This window comes from Ambystoma mexicanum, chromosome 6q (assembly GCF_040938575.1).
Source record: "Ambystoma mexicanum isolate Mex_15411 chromosome 6q, UKY_AmexF1_1, whole genome shotgun sequence".
NCBI lineage: Eukaryota > Metazoa > Chordata > Amphibia > Caudata > Ambystomatidae > Ambystoma > Ambystoma mexicanum.
The window spans coordinates 966,057,245-966,074,685 of NC_090937.1; the positions used below are offsets into that span (position 1 = coordinate 966,057,245).

Sequence of the window (17,441 nt, forward strand, 5' to 3'; positions counted from 1 at the left end):
TTGTGTGGTCGAGGCCCTTGCTGATGTGTAATCTTGGTTAGTGATTTGTGCGGTACCTTTACCACTATTTAGTTTGGTATTCATATACGGTTGTTTTGGTGCTGCTTTTGGGTTATATGTGCAGCTCTGATTTGACTTGGTCCTCCTGGTATTCTTTTAACAATGGTACACATGAGTTCACTGGAACCTCTGAGGCTTCACATGCTCACTCAAAGCATTTGGTGAGTAACAAGGTGTTCAGTTGTGAAAAACGAAACTCAAATACGGTAGTAGGGACGGGTAACTCTGAGGACATGTCAGGAATTGGTGCAAGCTTACTTTGCCCATCGCAGTGATACAAATTACCAGAAAGGAAGTGAGCATTTCGTGAGAGCTGCATTTATTTCACAATTTATTGTAAAAAGTTGCATTTTCTAAAATACGTCATTCTGATTGGCAGCCCTGTTTTGCTTAACTTTAATAACCCCTACCATGCCTAACCTCGAAAAAGCCATACAATAACGCACACATCGTTTTAAATGACCACACTAAATTAGCTCTTGTCTGGGATTAACTAAGCACGCAACATGTGATCACCACAAGATTTATATAGACGTTTACCAGGCCTGAGAAGGTGACCGTGATCTGATGCTTCTAAGTTAATAGTCAGCTTATTGGTAAAGGGACAACCTCATCGGTTAGAATTTGTTAAATTTTGCCTTTCATCTTTAGTACATCAGATGCTTTTTCTGTGATGGTGCTCTCAATTTATATGTGTATTTTTCCCCTTGCCCAGAAATCTGTTCAGTGGATTGTGGCTCACATGGCGTCTGCATGGGCGGTGCGTGCCGATGTGAAGAAGGCTGGACTGGCCCTGCGTGCAATCAGAGAGCCTGCCACCCTCGCTGTGCGGAGCACGGAACCTGCAAAGATGGCAAATGTGAATGCAACCAGGGCTGGAATGGAGAGCACTGCACTACTGGTAGGCCTGGGACACTTGTTGATGTCAGTCTGCATCAGATCTTGGTGCCCAAAATGTTTTTGTATAGCATGCATTTCAAGGAAATAAATGAACATGGATGTCGATGGTAAAAGCTGACATAATACCCACAGTGCCTTTTAGGAGTCTTTGTGCACCCAATCACACGCCCCGTTTACCAGCATACTGGACATTAACCTAAGTGTACTTTGTATACTCCAACGCTACTGGAAATGGAAATGTTTTACTGTGGGATCCCACCACTGACACGCGGGAGGACGGAGTAGGGGTTTTCACCTCCTGCCCCATATAAACATTTGCCTCTCACAGGATTAATCATGAACACTTGGAATGTAAACCAAAGGAGACCTGCTTCCTATAATGTTGTAAGCGAAGTATAAAAGGTACATACCCATTAAAACTAAAAAGCTGAACTTCAATATTTCCTGCAGAGAACAATCTTAACCAGCAAGTTCACAAAGCTCCTAATCAGCTACGGAAGTGGTCTTGCAGTTAAGTGTCTCGTCCCATGATCCTAACACACTCTGTTCGAATCCCATCCCCGTTTCAGTACCATTAAAACAATTGAAGCCTATCAAAATAAATGAAGAGTGCAAATGGATTTCCCGATCCAAGATCCAGCAATACATTTTCTTTCCAGATAGAATATCCTGGAAAAATTCCCCAAAAGCCAACACTGAACCACTACAAAACCAATGTGTGCAGTGCTCTGGGTAACTGAGCATACAGAGAGGTAATGGATTTTTTTCTTTTAAAAAATGCAATTTTTTTTTACACCATTTTCTTGACATTGACCATGATTTTGATTTTGAGTATTTATACAGCGCTCCAAAACAGACTCCACTGTATCCAGGCGCAGATGGTCAAAATGGCTATATTGAGGCTGTTGCAAAACAAACACCATAGTGTCTCTCAGTTGAATGCCCTACTTGGACAAGTGAGTTTTCAGAGCCTTTTCTGAACTGACCCAGTAAGTGGCATGCTCTAATCTCCAGTGGGAGAAGGTTCAAGAGCTTGGGTCCCAAAACTCTGAATCTCCTATCCCCTCTGGAGACTAGTTTGGAACGTCGAACAGCCAGCAACACTTTGTCTCCCGAGTGCAATGCTTTGGCCGGGTGATAACGGCGAACCTTCACACTGAGGTATTCTGGGGCAAGGCAAGGCCACTGAGACATTTGTAGGACACCCTGTACGGTTTGATGTAGATCCTTTTAGATGTCTGGGCCGTACAGATGCACAAAATTTCAATTGCACAGTAGGAGAAATGCCTGTTTCTCTGCTCCCCTGTATGGCTTAAATATATTTTGCACATTTATCATGCACAGAAACCAAGTGATGACTTGGTACAAAAAAAGTAACTTTGAAGTGCTTGGCCTGAGGAGGTGTTGAAGTTAACTGGTCAGTTGTCGAAGTGTGCGAAAAGAAGTAGTGGAACTATGTTCACTGCTAGGCTGGCCCACTGCTCATGAAACCCCATCGCCACGCCCCCTCCCATGTGCAATCCAAACCCCAAACAAACGCACCTGCTATTTAAGGGAATGTTCAGTGCAGTTTCAACTTCCTCCTACACTTTTATTTTAAAAGTAAACCATTCCGGAACGGTTTCTTATTAAAATAAAAGTATAGGAACAGTGAAGCGTTATTTTTTTTTTTAAGTAGAGGAGCATCGTTCCCAATCTGTCCTGCCCACTTCGACAACTTGAAGTGGTAGTCATACTTAGATGCCTACTTACCGGGATGAGTGTGACACTTGTATTAAACTGTGTCATCGACACACAACTATACATACATGCTCCTCCTGTCATTTCTTTGTGAGTGTCCCCACAAAATGGAGAAGACCAGTATGGACACCTCTGCCATTGTATCCCCCCCCCTGATTATTTTATTTTGGCTTGCAATGCCTTGAGGGTCCCTCGCTTTCATTTAAGAGTAACCTTAATCTATTCACACCAAACCATGATGCACTGTTGTCTGCTGCATAGAAGGCAAAAGTCAATTGGGCAAATCCTATTCGCTACAAGGCTGGTATATCAGAAAGTACTAAAAAAACTTGCACACAGGACAAAGCAGGCACAGAATTATCGCAGCTCTACGCAAGCGACTAAAACTACATTTTCAGCACTTAACTGAGATGCAGGCGCCTCCGAAAATGCTAATTCTACTTGCAAAATGAATATTTAAATAAGCCGAAATGTCGAAACCTTAAAAACGCAGCTGCTTTTGCATTAAGTAGATGGAGCTCTTAAGTAACCCAATAAATCCATAGGCTGCTTGGGTAGAGTGCCTGCGACTTTCATTACAGAGGGAACAGTCTTGTCTTGTTAGGGGACAGTAAAACTCCTCACCGAACATCTTCTGCTTCGGAATTCGTTTCTAAACTCCTCATTTGTATCCTTCCTCGGCTTGAATTAGTTGGGCGGTTTGTGCTCTGCAAATTGGCACATATCCGAGAAAAACCGTCTCCGATTAAGGGAAGAGTGCTCTTTTGTGGCCACCTTTCCTAGTGATGTTTTAAAGACGGCCTTGTTTATTGAGCTACATTGATTTTCATGTACGTTCAGGCCATTCACATGGAAATGGGGCCTGGGGAACTACTAATTCCTCTAAGCTACAGAAAGGCCGGCTATTTGTTTCCATTCTACTCCTCTGGTACACTGGGACACACGATCATGAAGGATCTGAAAGGCGACCTTTGTTTGCTCGGTTATTATTTAGGCGTTCTGCACACCACCACTAAACACCGCCGGTCGTGCCGGGTTTAGTGTACGCAGACATTTGAAAATTGCTAGATAATGAGATTAAGTCAACCGCTGACCAATTTGGACATCCTTAAATGCACAAAATTGAACAACTTGTCTACAGCTCCTATGTCGTTTTTTAAAAAAAAAAATTCTTAAGGGGTACAAAAGAAAAGAGATTGGTGTAGACTTCTTTTGTTTTCTGTGCCTACCTGTTTTTGGGGCCTTTTTGAATTTTTTGTAGCCACAAGGGCTTATATTGGCAAGTAAATCACACCGTCAAATCTGGAAAAGTTGTAATTAAAAAGTGCACACATGATATATGCAAATTATACTTTGTCACTTGAGCTGTGAATGATGTTAAGTTAATTGGAAACCAGCGTAATTTTGAGTTCGCTAGGAATCCAAGTTGCTATCCCGATGTTGCTGCAAACAACCACTGTAAACTTCTTAACAACCTCATCAATTTAACACATATGAATCAAAGGAATTATGGCTTTAGCTTTTACTAGATTTAATGGCTGTTTAGTTAGGACTAATAACTGATGACTGATAACCAATTCTATAGTTCCCTATGGCTTTGCCTGAATCCAGTAGTTTGCATCCCTTCCTGTGGTATCCTCTTGGCCAAAAGGTGTGTGATGTCGCTTCCGACACCCCTGTGACTTTGGTGAAAGGATGCCACTGTATTTAGTGTTCTCTTGAATTTGCTTTGAAATGTCATCATCTCCTGTTTAGATGTCATGCTTTCCTGTTGAAGGCATACTTAAGCCAGCCTCTCAAATTTTATGTTATGTTATTGAGATTTATACTGCGAATCTGTATAGGATTTTGTGTCAGTTGTGTATTGCTCGAGGTTTAGGGTGTTGTGATCGAGTTGGATGTCAGAGGGGGAGTGCAGTTTGCAGTGTGATTTCAAGTTGGTGCTGTGGTAGGGGTATGTGTGTGCCGGATTTGGTGGCTGAGCGGCGTGTTTGTAGAGAAATGTAACGTTTTAGTAGGGTTAACATTGAGAATGTCTGTGTGGCCATGTAGGCTACATTGACTGAGATTCCTTCTGTCGGGTTGGCAGTGTTATGCATTCTTTTTGTAGGGCCTGCCCAGTCTGGTTGAGTTTGTTTTGTTGGTTCCATTATGGTTTGGAGCGCCTCTACTTGTCCTCAATACGAGTTTGGGGGTAGCCATGCTGTTTTTATCGGCATGGCTACCCCCATACTCTGGTCGGGGTCCCGCAAAAGGGAATTTACCAGGCCATTCCGACCGTGGACCCGGTACATCCCCATTCCCATTTAGCCCCCATAGGGCTCAATGGGAATGGGGAGGATGTGAACAACGGGCCTGTTAATGACGGGCCCGTTGTTAGCATCCAGTACAGCTAGCGGGTCCCGCTCTGCACGTCTGGTCTGGTCAGGCATCCAGAGTGGGACCCACTGCAGACCTCGTAATGTGGCGGCCCGGAATGAACGGTGCCGGTCCCTTACCGGCACCCTTCATTCCACGGCCGCCAGCCTCGTAATGAGGCCCTATGTCCTTTCAAGCAATTTAGGCTGTACTATTCTCTGAGATCTATTCTCAGGTGTATGAAAAAGGTTATCTGGTCACAATCTGTAATCTGGGATACCTCGTCTGATTCTCTTCTATTTAAGAACATGAGTTCCTACCAAGGCCTATGAATTTCATATCCACAACCTAGTCTTTATAGGATGCTCTTCCCCTCTTACTTCCAGGTTGTCGTTATCTTCTTCTTTCTGGGGTTTAAGGCCAAACCTATGAACTTCGCTATCTCATCTTCATGGTGTCTTGTCTACAAAGAAAGAGGCCCAACAAGCATGTGTTGAGTTATGTATTTATGCCAGTTTGTTAAAGTCTGACTCATTTGCAAGCGGCCAGAGCCATTCCAGAACAAATGTAGAAATGTGCGTTTCGTTACTGTACCGAACACCCAGACTATTTTATTAAGCTGAGCGCGGTTAATGTAGGCTTGGTGAAAACATGTACTTTGCAACAATCTGAGTCTTCAATGTCTTTTCTCAGTATTTTTAATATAGGGGAATGTTCCTGACTACCGGGCATCACCTGCACCCTCTGTCAGACTGTCAGTGCACAATGTAGAATGGAGATAACATACCACCATCTGTAAGGTTATCCATGGCTTGTACGATGGCCAACATTCAATTTGTTATGTCCTTGACGATCCCTGTATATTTAAGAAAGGCGCCATCCTCGTCCAGAGGTATGCAAATGGAACCCTGATTCCTAATCTACAGGTCTGTCTGTTCCACTTTCACTTATTGGAGTATTATTGGGGATATCCTTTTCATTTGGTGTTGCCGGCCAGTGGTATAATTCCATGAGCTTGTTCGGTATCATGCAATGTCATTGTTAACACCATTGTTCTGAAATGAGGGTGGTGATTCAATGTCATCAGTCTTGGGAGGTTCCCCTGCTCATAGACGTACTGGATGGGCCAATCCCACTCTTCGTCACAGAATCTGGAACGCCAATAGTAGCCCTATTTAGTAGAACGCGTATTACTCAGGGTTAGGTGATGATTTTGGAGCATTTATTTACAGGAAAGAGATGAGTTCGGTCTTGGCAGAAGGCCCACTGTACTATTCCATACTGGCTTTCAGTAGGGTAGTACCTATGATGGCATAGTTGGTGCATGTCTTTCTGCCAGTAGTAGAATGCCGTGTTAAAGACACCGGCAGCGGGATTCCCAAGACATCCGGGCAGAGGAAGAATAATAAGTGGATACATTGTGGTTGGGGGAGGAGTAAAAGTAGTAGGAGGACCTCATGCAAAAAAGAAATGTGAATGTGCCGTTAGCGTTTTTACTGCCAGCATTCTCTTGCCTGCAGAATTGCGTAGCGCTCATTTATGTGAATACAAACAGCGCTGGACGATGTGGTCAATTGTACAAAGATTATACTTTTTCTTTAGCGTCTTAATCAACCCGTGTCACAGTAAATTAAGGAACAGGCTTTTATCTGGCAAGAATGTTGGCTTTGGATTTTGACGCTAGGCACACAAGGCTCACCCGCTGTTGCCGTATTGCCCACATGATGTGCCAGCGGTCACATTCTGTTCCACCCCACCAATAAAACCTTTCAGTCCAATCCAGTGAATTTACTTGCCCTGGAGGATGTGCCTGGTGGATTTTCAGAAGACTGGGTGGAAGCAAGGCCAATCTTTCCTGCTGTTGCTTTTCAGTAGGCTGGCAATCCCAGAGCAAGGCAGGGTCATTGGTCAACGGTTGTTATGGGGGAAAAAAAAGAATCGCCCATTCTTTGGAGTCGGGTTTTGTTAGTTCGAAATCTGCAAGTCTGTTTTTCAGTGGCAGAGGGCAGCAGTTTTCACAATATCCCAAAATTCGAAACCGGTGAATCATTTCAAAGTATTGGATTAAGAAGCGGTTGCCTGAATTCTCACACTTGAAAAATACATGGCTTCTCGTTCTGTGAGGGCAGGCTTGAAGCTTGCGGCCCTCGTCATGGAATCTAAAAGTAGAGCACACTTGGTATGAGTGGAAACTGCTTGATAGTGGGAGAAAAAAAAGCTTGTTTTCCCGGGCCATGTATTTTACCACCAATCTGTTCCTCGACACTTGCTGGCAACAAAGACTTTCTTAATGTAAATTCTTCAAAACCGGGTAGGATGGACTGGGAACCAAAAGTGGCCCTGGAAACTTCCCTCAAGGTTACCCCATATTACACAGTGCAAGCGAATGCAGCAAACCCAACCCCTCTAAGCAGGGTTTGTCTGGTTAAACAAAACCGACTCATACCATTTAAGACTGGGAGCTTTATAGCACGTCCCTTACTGAAAAGGGATATGGAGGGATGTAGAGATATTGAAGGGAAGGGACAGGGTGACTCAGATAAAGGGGAAGAGGATCTGAAAATCGGGTAACCCCACACAAGAGGCCTATGGTGTAAAGGCCCACTGGGAAATCTCCAGGGTTGCCTGGAACCCAGTCTACCATTGGATCCAGGGAAAGTATTTGTTTAACTTTAGCACCACCTGAAGTTCCCTGCATCCACATATACAGAAACATGACCACAGGGTCTATTTCCAAGAGCTATTTTGTGCTATTTGTTGCAGTAAGAGCAGAGCTTTTTGCAATAACCTATCCAATCTCCACTATCCAATCTCCACTGAGAAGTGTATAGACAAGGTGCTGTTTTTTTTTTGTTTTTTTTGTCGAAGGACCGAAAAAGACTAATAGTAGACTTCACTGATTGGTTCCATACATTATGCGCCCTCACCGCACAGGGTTTACGGTGGAAAGTTTGCGGATTGAGTTTGTGTAACTTGGTTGGCATACAGCTGGAATAAATAGCTCAGTAACAGCCATATGAAACACATAAATATGAACACTTTGCCAGCTGCTCTTCCACTAAACTCCGCTCGCTGCACGAAATTAGTAAATAATCGTGTCGATGGGAAAACTACTACATATAAGAGTTTTATAATGCCTTGCGCTTGGAACACAATTATTTTTTGTATGCACCAAATTAGTTTTGAGTCTAATCTGAATTGCAAATGAATCAATTTGCATTACAACTATCTTGCCTTTCTCTGATTTGTCAACACCTCTTTTTTTGGTAAAAAAAAAAGCCTTTAGCATTAAGCATGGGTGGGTAGGACCATCTGTTTGTAGAGCTTGCCTGCAGCCCCGCCACTTAACACACGAGACAGACTACAGCTGTTTAATTGTTATGGTGTTGAACAATTATCATTCTGCCCCAAATTAATATTTATATATGGATGCACAGAAAGCGTGTGGTGAAACATCAACTGCGCTAATTGTGGCCTAATGCCATTAAGCGTTCATTCATTAATTCCCAAGCTATTGCCCCGCGCACAGTTTAAAGGTATTCACACTTGCTTCCAGCTAAAGTGCTACCTGTTCAGTGTAGGTAAACTTCATTGCGTTTCTTGCTTCCTCATTAGAGCTGCACATTGGAAACCTCAATGAATCTTTAGCAATAGCCTTTCCTTGACGGCCTCCATACATTTTCCAAGGGAAAGTGTGACTACCTTGGCAGTTCTCATTAAAAAGGTAGCTTGCCTTAGTACTGGCCTCTGTTTTCTGAACAGATTCAGGATAGGTCTAATACTGTGAGTTTACTGTGCCTTCTGGCCAGCTTGTGCTGGACACAATGACATTCAGGACACTTTACCTTTTTCTGGTAGTCCAACGTAGCATGATATCCTGGAACAAAAGTGGTGCCGGCTATAAGGGACGTTGATCATGTGCAATATAGTGGCTGTGAGTTCCACCTGAGAAAGTCTATTGCTCATTAATGAGGCCCCATATTGTGGGCATGTGGGAAAAGCTCTGGCTTTTGGTGGACCCACAAAACAAGTGATGCGAGAAGTGTAGGATTAACGTTTATTCACCGACGGGGAGTGGTTCAGATAAACCCCTATATTGTAACAGGATTCCCTTTTTTGGGAGTAGTCTAAATCAACCGATTCAGCATGGGTCATCCAAAAAAGTGGCACGGTTCTTCCAATTGTGGGGATACTGGTCTTCCTGCAATACAACGCAGTTTCAGGAACATAGCACCAAGTTACTTCTTTGCTCAGTTTACTGTCACAGGGATCTATCGCCCAGCTCGCTTTATGTAATCCACGCCGGGAGGTTAGTCCCTCATATCGCGCTCTGAAACACTTGTGTATGAGCACGATATAAATAAAATATCATATCATTCATTCATTCCTGATTTAGGACGATAGTGGTCCCGTTCACCTGAGAATAATGCACTCTTCCCTCTTATTAAGGGACCAAAAGTCCTTCTCGTTCTCGGAAAGAATAGAATTCCTTTCCGACTAGTTGATAAAAAACCATCCACTTTTTAAATAATTAATCTTTTATAATGTTCTTAATACCAGAGACAAGTCTCTAACCAACTCGCCTGCATCACCCCAGGCCCACTGAAATTAAAAGGTGTGAGCGGGTAGACTGGAATAAAATGGAGCACAGGAAATGGCTCCTCTGCCATAGGACCTGCGGCATTGAGCTCTTACGGATGGAATTAAGGATCCTGAGCAAGTCCCCACCTGTAAATTGGAAATAGTTTGTTAATATCTCGGGTTAAAGAAACATCAACACTGAATGACTTTCTATTATTCCCCTGACGTGTGCTCCCTTGTTAAACTTCAGGGTACTTCAACAGACAGAATGTGCTTTTCGAATCAACAAAACCCAACATTGTGTAGCTATTGTAAGGGTGTCGACGAAGGAAGCTGACACAAAGGTGGCATGATTTTGGTTATAAACTTGTATTTCTCAAATAAAATGCCTACTATCTTCATCTCCAAGGGGTGTTTCCCTGCCGAAATCTAAAACTAAAGGAATTGTCAGAATGTCTGTCAAATCAAAGTTCCACCGCCCTGGGTCAAATCCTGCTCTAAACCTCACACTATAGCAAAAGAATAAACAAACAGAACGTTCCTCCTTAAGGAGAATGGCTCCCTTCTCCTGCTTCTCGAATAACATCTAACAAATGATCTCTTTCAACTGAAAATACCAGGGGGGAATGACTCCCTTCCCCTGGCTTACACGCTTCACCCAGTCTTTATCCAATGTCCAGGAGAATGACTCCCTTCTCCTGGTATAGGCTTATGCAGTTCCCAACAGAACCAGTTGTAATGACTTCCTTCCCCTGGTGTCTCCAGTACGACTCTCAACCCAGTGTCAATGGAATACCTCCTTTCTCCAGGTGTTACTTTACCACAAGGCCAGGGGGAATGACTTCCACCCCTGGCCTCTTTAACACAAGTTCTGGGCCTGCACCGCGAGAATGGCTCCCTTCTCCTGGTGTTGCTTGGTTCAAGTCACAATATGGCCAGTAGGAATGACTTCCTTGCACTGGCATCTTTATCACAGCTTTTTGTCTGATACCAGCAGAAGGACTTCCTTCTCCTGGTATTGTTTGAGACAGTTCCTTCTCACTGTTGGGGTTCCAAACCCTTCTCTGGAGGTCAGTGGTTTCCTCACTACCACTGCACCGAGGAACATTTCCTCTGATGCTTTTCTTTTCACTCATGGGGACCCAGACCCTTCTCTCGTGGTCAGTGATTTTCTTGATGCCACTGCGCTGAGGAAGATTTCCTCTGGTGCTTTTATTCTTACTCTTGGGGTCCCAGACCCTTCTCTGATGGTCAGTGGTTTCCACGTTACCACTGTGCCGAGGAAGATTGCTTCTGATGCTAGCGGTCCCAGACCCTTCTCTGATGATCAGTGTTTTCCACGTTACCACTGTGCCGAGGAAGATTGCTACTGATGCTAGCCCTCTCACTGCTGGCGGCCCAGACGCTTCTTTCGTTATGCCCATTAACGTCCTTACTAATACTTGGATGGGGAAAAGCCAACTTAGCCTGCTTGTCAAACCTGGGTGCCCTCTGGTTTTCATGTACCTCCCCTTAACTCTTACAGGGCTTTGGTACCTTGCCAGGACTTCCTGAGACCGGGGGAGAACACACTTTAGTGGGCTTCTCTCCTCTGCACTCATTGTTTTGCGGCATCTTCCTGGCTTCAGGTTGCAGTCGGCCTTCACTCGTTGGGCAGAGAACTTCCTCACTCACCGCTTCTCCACAGCTGTCGGTCAGCTTTCAAATCTCCCGTGCTGGAGACTTCGGGTGCCGACTGCTTTCCCCAACAGGACTAGATACCACTGTGCTTTTTGTTTTGGCTGCGTTCAGCTCCGCGGCCGGGCTTCTCTGATCTAACAGTCCTTCATTCGTTTTTTTATTCTTTGTATCCAGTTTCTCCCATGCGGATTACACAAGTCCTTCTTCTTTGTTATCAGCATAATCATCATGCCTCCTTGGGGCCACCTCATACCAGTGTTATCCCATCCTAGTACTTTTGATGTTATGCCCTATGTTACAACAATACATAGGCTTGTTCTCAATGTAGTGGCTATGGACATTGGGGAGGGCTAAGTTATGTCAGGGTGTGGCAACATTCATTGGGTTGTACCCCAGGTGACCATCCTTATCCCATGAGGTGCCCCCGCACACTATACATCATAAGTGGGACTCGGAGAGAGCTTCTGAGGTGGACCGACCAGGCAAGATATCCATGTAATCATCCTTAAGCTCTTGTCAGTGATGTCTATCCGGTGACTGTGGCCGTTGGTTCCTCCTTTGCTTCCATCTAATAGTCTAATAAGTGCCCCTTGGCAAGGTCCTTGTAAAGTCCGGGAGTGGCTACGGTTCACCATGTAACCCCTACATATTTCATAACAAGCAACATAGCGCACACTCCACTGCTGCCAGCCGAATACTATTTTCAGTAAAAGTCCTTACTGGAGCCCCATAGTAAAAGTACCAGTCTGCTGGCATGGTGCAGAGAAATGGAAGTGTACATCCCTTGGCTCCTGCTCGTGACATCTATATATGTCACTGCCCAGCAGCAACGTTTTGTGCCTGCTATGCCGCGGATAACAGTGGCAAGGGCTTTATTCATCCTTTGCTATCACATTTCTGGTAATGTACAGGCCTCCATACTGTAAGTCGCCTCCAAGGTTCTTGCATGGGTTGCCTTTCTTGCAAAAGATGCATGGTTCATCTTGACAGCACAAGAGGGACACGTTAAGTGAACCTATTTCATTCCGTTCAGGCTTGATTTTCACATTGAAGACTTAGTGTAGCCACAAAGGGTGCTCCGGTGGAGTCTCACCAAAAAAGACACTTTTCACCACCTGAAGTTGATTACAATGAACTCCACGATACCAGTAATTCTGGAGGGGCTGGGATAGGGTAATTGCTCCTCCGAGCACAGGAGACAGCTGTTTAGAAAGGAAACGGTGCCCAAGCAGAGGCTGCTGGCCTTGCAGGAGCCTTCAAAGCCCCTTTCCGGTCTCCAAAGGTGGCAGTCCCCTGGAGGGCCAGACTCTCCCTAGCTCTGTTCTCCTTGTCCTCTGTAGCAGTCCTCTTCTTTCCGTTGTGGGAAATAGCTATTAAATACAGCCACCAGCGGGTTGACCAGGGGTGACAGGTCATTGTCTAGATAGCACAGCATTCTAAGTGCTCCCTACCCTCAGAAAATAAGCCATTCAACTATGTCATGGCTGCTGCAGAAAGGCCTTCACTGAATTGAAAGTATACACAGCACCAGACAGCGGGCTTCGCCTTAACTCAAGTGCACAACCATAACAGCAATGGAAGTTAATCTGGATGATTATTCATACCCTATACACTTAAATGCCACTATAAAACAAATGTGTTGTGTACTATGGTTATCCATGATAGTGGCAACAAGTAATCCTGGGCCATAATGGACCTAATTGTGCAAGGGATTACACAATGAGTCCATGGTAGAAACAAAATAAGAATGCAGTGGATGAAATGTAGCTTTACTTAACTTTTGTCTCCTCTTCCCCTCCCCTACCATTTACCCCATGTTCTCCCCAAACCTATCTCTATACACGTGCCAACTTTTGGCGCCGTCATTCCCGTCAGCTGGCTTGGCATATCCAGTGCTCTCCCTTGATACAAGTATGGTTTCTTACAAACTAATCTGGGGAAAGCCTCCACGCTACTAGGGCCTGCTTGAACACCTCTCAAGTCCACCATGCAACCACTCACCATCCAACTACTCACCATTTAACTTCATCTAGTATTTTATGCTTTGTCGGTTCCAGATATTGCCATCACAATAAAACTCTGTGCTAGTCCGAGCTGTACTCTCCTGAGTTCTGCACTCCTGCTTACCACATTTGTGAAACACGCATCCCTACTTTGACACAACCCTATCCCCTCCCTTTCATCCCAATTGTTTTTTTGGTCATTCTGTTGTCCAGTTTCTCTTTCCTATCACTTCCTCCCCAAACCTCTCCTTCCTTTCTACAGACTAAGGTCTGGCGACACCCTGGCAGGGTCACAGTGTTCCACCTTTGGGACAAGGCCAGGTGCTGTAAGACCACTGTGGTGGTGATGGGCGCAGTATAACAATTGGCTAGCGTAACATAATGTAACATGAAAGTAAGGATCCTGTTCACTCTTGGTTATGTAGAAATGTGAAAGGGCGTCCAGTGCAAGAGAGAAATGTACCCCTGAGACTTGTTCTTAGTGTTATCCTCACCAGTAACGTCACATAGAAAGATTAAATCTAAATTCTCTTCTCGACAGTCTATTTTGCTGGCTCCTCTGCACTTCCCGAACCAGCCCCTCCTCTTCCCCCCACCCTCAAAGGGTAAAATGCATCCGTTTCACTGGGAGTGGGGGGACAGGGGGGCAATGTATGTTGCATCAGAGATTTGAATCTCACAGAAAACTGGAATTCATCAGTGGGCCATCACATGGGCCCCAGGGTAGTGGGGCAGTTGGCACATTAGTGTTATGCACAAGTCTGTACCTTTCCCTCTTCCCCCCACCCTCAAAGGGTAAAATGCATCCGTTTCACTGGGAGTGGGGGGACATGGGGGCAATGTATGTTGCATCAGAGATTTGAATCTCACGGAAAACTGGAATTCATCAGTGGGCCATCACATGGGCCCCAGGGTAGTGGGGCAGTTGGCACATTAGTGTTATGCACAAGTCTGTACCTTTCCCCTCCCCTTCCCTAACACATTTCCTCCTCTCAGCTGCCTGCTTCTTTCACCACCCTGCTCTTCATTAGGTGCAGTTTGGTTCAGCCTTCGTTTTCTTGATTTCATTTTTCTAAAGCAAGCCCTATATTGCACATGCTGTAGAAATGTATTTCAAAAGCAATTTAAGATCCAATATAACAATAGTTATTCATCCAATGAGGAAAGGGATCATTACCAGATGGCAGTCCTACTTTGGGAACAGTAACAAAGGTTGGAATGTGGTCCCATATTGTGCTCATGCATTTCCTCAAAATGCAAGTCTTGGAACTCTTTAGATTATCCAAATCCCTAATTTGGAATCCCTTCCCTCCTCCTGGATCTTGCATTCATGAGACAGATTAGGTGACGTTGATTAACTGCTTAATAGTGGAGGAAGGCCACCTTAAACTGGATGCTCAGAGGTAGTGAATGCTAGTTCATATAAAGCAACACAGAACGGGCATTCATGCTACTGACCCCAAAATCTAGCCCCGCAAAAGCCCACGCACATGGAACAAACACTATTCTGTGCCAACCTGGCAGATATAGTTGACGCAATCCATCCTGAAAAGTACCTGCCCAAAAACCGTCTAAAAACTGCTGGTACAGTGAAGGATTTAATCAGTCTTCGCCAACACTCATGGTTTTTTCCTGCACCGCTGATGTTTTTAATCATTTGCAGATGCATGCAAAGCTTTGCATCTCGGTATATCTCCAGCCACACAAGAGAGTCAGGCTCGGGGGCGGGGGGATATGGAGGGAGGGGGTCCTTCCACTGTCTACTCGTCAACCATGGTTAAACTGGCAAGTAAGAATGCTTGCAAATGGAACACATTCCCATGCCAGCACACTGAGGTGGTGCTGCATATCCTCAGTGTCCAGGTACATGAGAGCACTTAATTCTCCACTTGGATCCTCCAGCCAATTTCCTTACAGAGTGAATCTGATCTCCCAATAGATTTGCTTACTGAGTGACTAGTACAGATGACTAGACTGGAAGCAGTGGGGCTGGTAAATATGTGTTCCTCCAGACACATTATGCCACTGAAAATGCCAGGCCTGCAAGGAAGCAATCCACTTGAGCACAAGAGGCATCAACAGCCACGTTAGACCTGCTCTGTGAAGTGGGAATCCTCCAGCACTGTCGCTGTCTTTGTGCCGCAGCCTTGTTTAAGGCCACACTTCCTCAGATCCATAACAGTACAGGCAGCTGCAGACTTGCTGCACTTCAACACAACTGCTTCATCCTTCTTAGGTCGTAGGAACAATGTTATCCTTTCCCACCAACAGGGAGTCGAATAGACATTTTCCTGAGCGACTTATTAATACAGCTTTTTAGACTGAGGGAGGGGTCTTTGTCACGGGCAATAGGCTGTGGAAGGATCATTATCCCCATGGATAATGACCCTGCTTGAGGTCCATAACGCTGTTGCAACATACTGGCCTTGATCTTCATATGCTAATTGTCAGTCAATAATTATTTCAGAGACAGTACCTTAAATATTCAGAATATCAAAGATAATCCATTAAAAAAACACGCACACACACAATTCAAATATTCGGTGCTAAAACATTTACATAGTAGCATTAATCTATCTTTTGAGGTGAAAATACATAAAAATTCTAAGAGAAATTGTTTATAGCCATCTTATTGTTAAAAGCACCCTTTCTAGTTGCCTTACATTTTACAGATTTAAGATCTGTCGTGCGCCAAAGTAAAATTGCTGCATATATTGGTCACACTATATAGGCCAAGGATTTGAAACCTGTGGCTCTCCAGATGTTTTGGACTGCAAGTCCAATGATCCCTCGCCATTGGCTATGCTGGCCACGGCTGATGGGAGCTGTAGTTCAAAACATCAGGCGAGCCAAAGGTTGCAGACCCATGATGTAGGTTCCCACGCTGCGAATCCTATAAACCACATATTTGGTCACACAAAATGTATTTTATATGTCTGCACCAAAAATATAATCTATGTTTTACAATCAACTTGTCTCACAAATGGCTCTAGCGAGAACATAACCCTGCAGGATTTCTTCCTTACGTAGTGGGGCAGAGTCCCATTGTGTTTTATGTCTTTGTCCCCAATCTGCCAGGCTCAGATGCTGCAAAAACAGTACTAGTAATAACGGTTGACTTAAAATAGGCTAGAGCTTGTCGGATGGTTATGATTACTAAATTCTTAAATGTATGCACTAACAGGATGATCTCATTTGTTACAGTTATGATGAAATAGCATGAAATGTACTCTATCGTATGTCCTGCTTAAACACACGGGCCATGTATCTGAATTGTGAAAGCACCATTTAGTTGTAAAAAAGTGCCAAAGGTAAAATATCAAGTCTAAATTTTAAAAACAAATGTTTATTATACAATGCTTCATTTCAGACTGCATAGTATAGAATACTGATATTATTTTCCTTTTGGTTACATCCTGCTTGGCCTGTTTAAATGGTTTCACGCAGAAACCATTTAGAATGTCATTCCTCTGCCCTTCTCACAGATTGCATCTGGGTTTGCCCATACGTTGCCCATACATGTCTCAGATCCTGTCTAAGCAATATTCTCCTTGCATGATTCACCCAGGGTCTAGCGCAGCTACCCGAGGTATCCAGCAGAACCACTCAGGCCGGTCTCTAATGTAAAAGCCAAGGCCGTTGATGCCTGGCGGAGAGGTAGGTCAACATAGAAATGTATTCTGTTCTCAGGACAAATTCATTGTTATAACATTCCCAAAGTTCAGCATCTTAATGGGCTGCATTTTGGTGCATCCCTCATCTTATAAACTTTATTTGTGTGGCAAATTCTTCGTCAACCAAAAATAAGGGTTTCCCACTCTTAGCAATGTTTTCCTGCCAGGAGCCACTGCTGCACCGCCTAAAGCAGAGATAACCAAAATCATCAGTGCAACTAATTCCTTCCAGATTTAAATGGACAAGTAGCTTTCTCCTGTCATGACATACCGTTGATTTTGTTTTAACCCCATTCATCTTAAGGCCATGATATGTAAAGAAAAACACATGTTTAGGAGGGTTACTTGGGGTTTGGGAAATCGGCACAGCAACATCTACATATAATGCCATTCCTATAGGATATCCATTCAGAATTGGTGTAGCAGGACATATAAATAGGATCCA

The 17,441-nt window shown here is 44.3% G+C and overlaps 1 protein-coding gene across 16 annotated transcripts in view; it reads left to right on the forward strand.

The window, feature by feature from the left end:
* The window catches only part of TENM3 (teneurin transmembrane protein 3), a 1,347,981-nt gene that overhangs the window by 1,156,376 nt on the left and 174,164 nt on the right, over positions 1-17,441 (forward strand). For all 16 annotated transcript variants that reach the window (XM_069631455.1, XM_069631458.1, XM_069631457.1 and 13 more), the window contains one exon: positions 776-961. In XM_069631455.1, the coding sequence (XP_069487556.1) occupies positions 776-961 (186 nt within the window). The remainder of the gene's footprint in view (positions 1-775; positions 962-17,441) is intronic.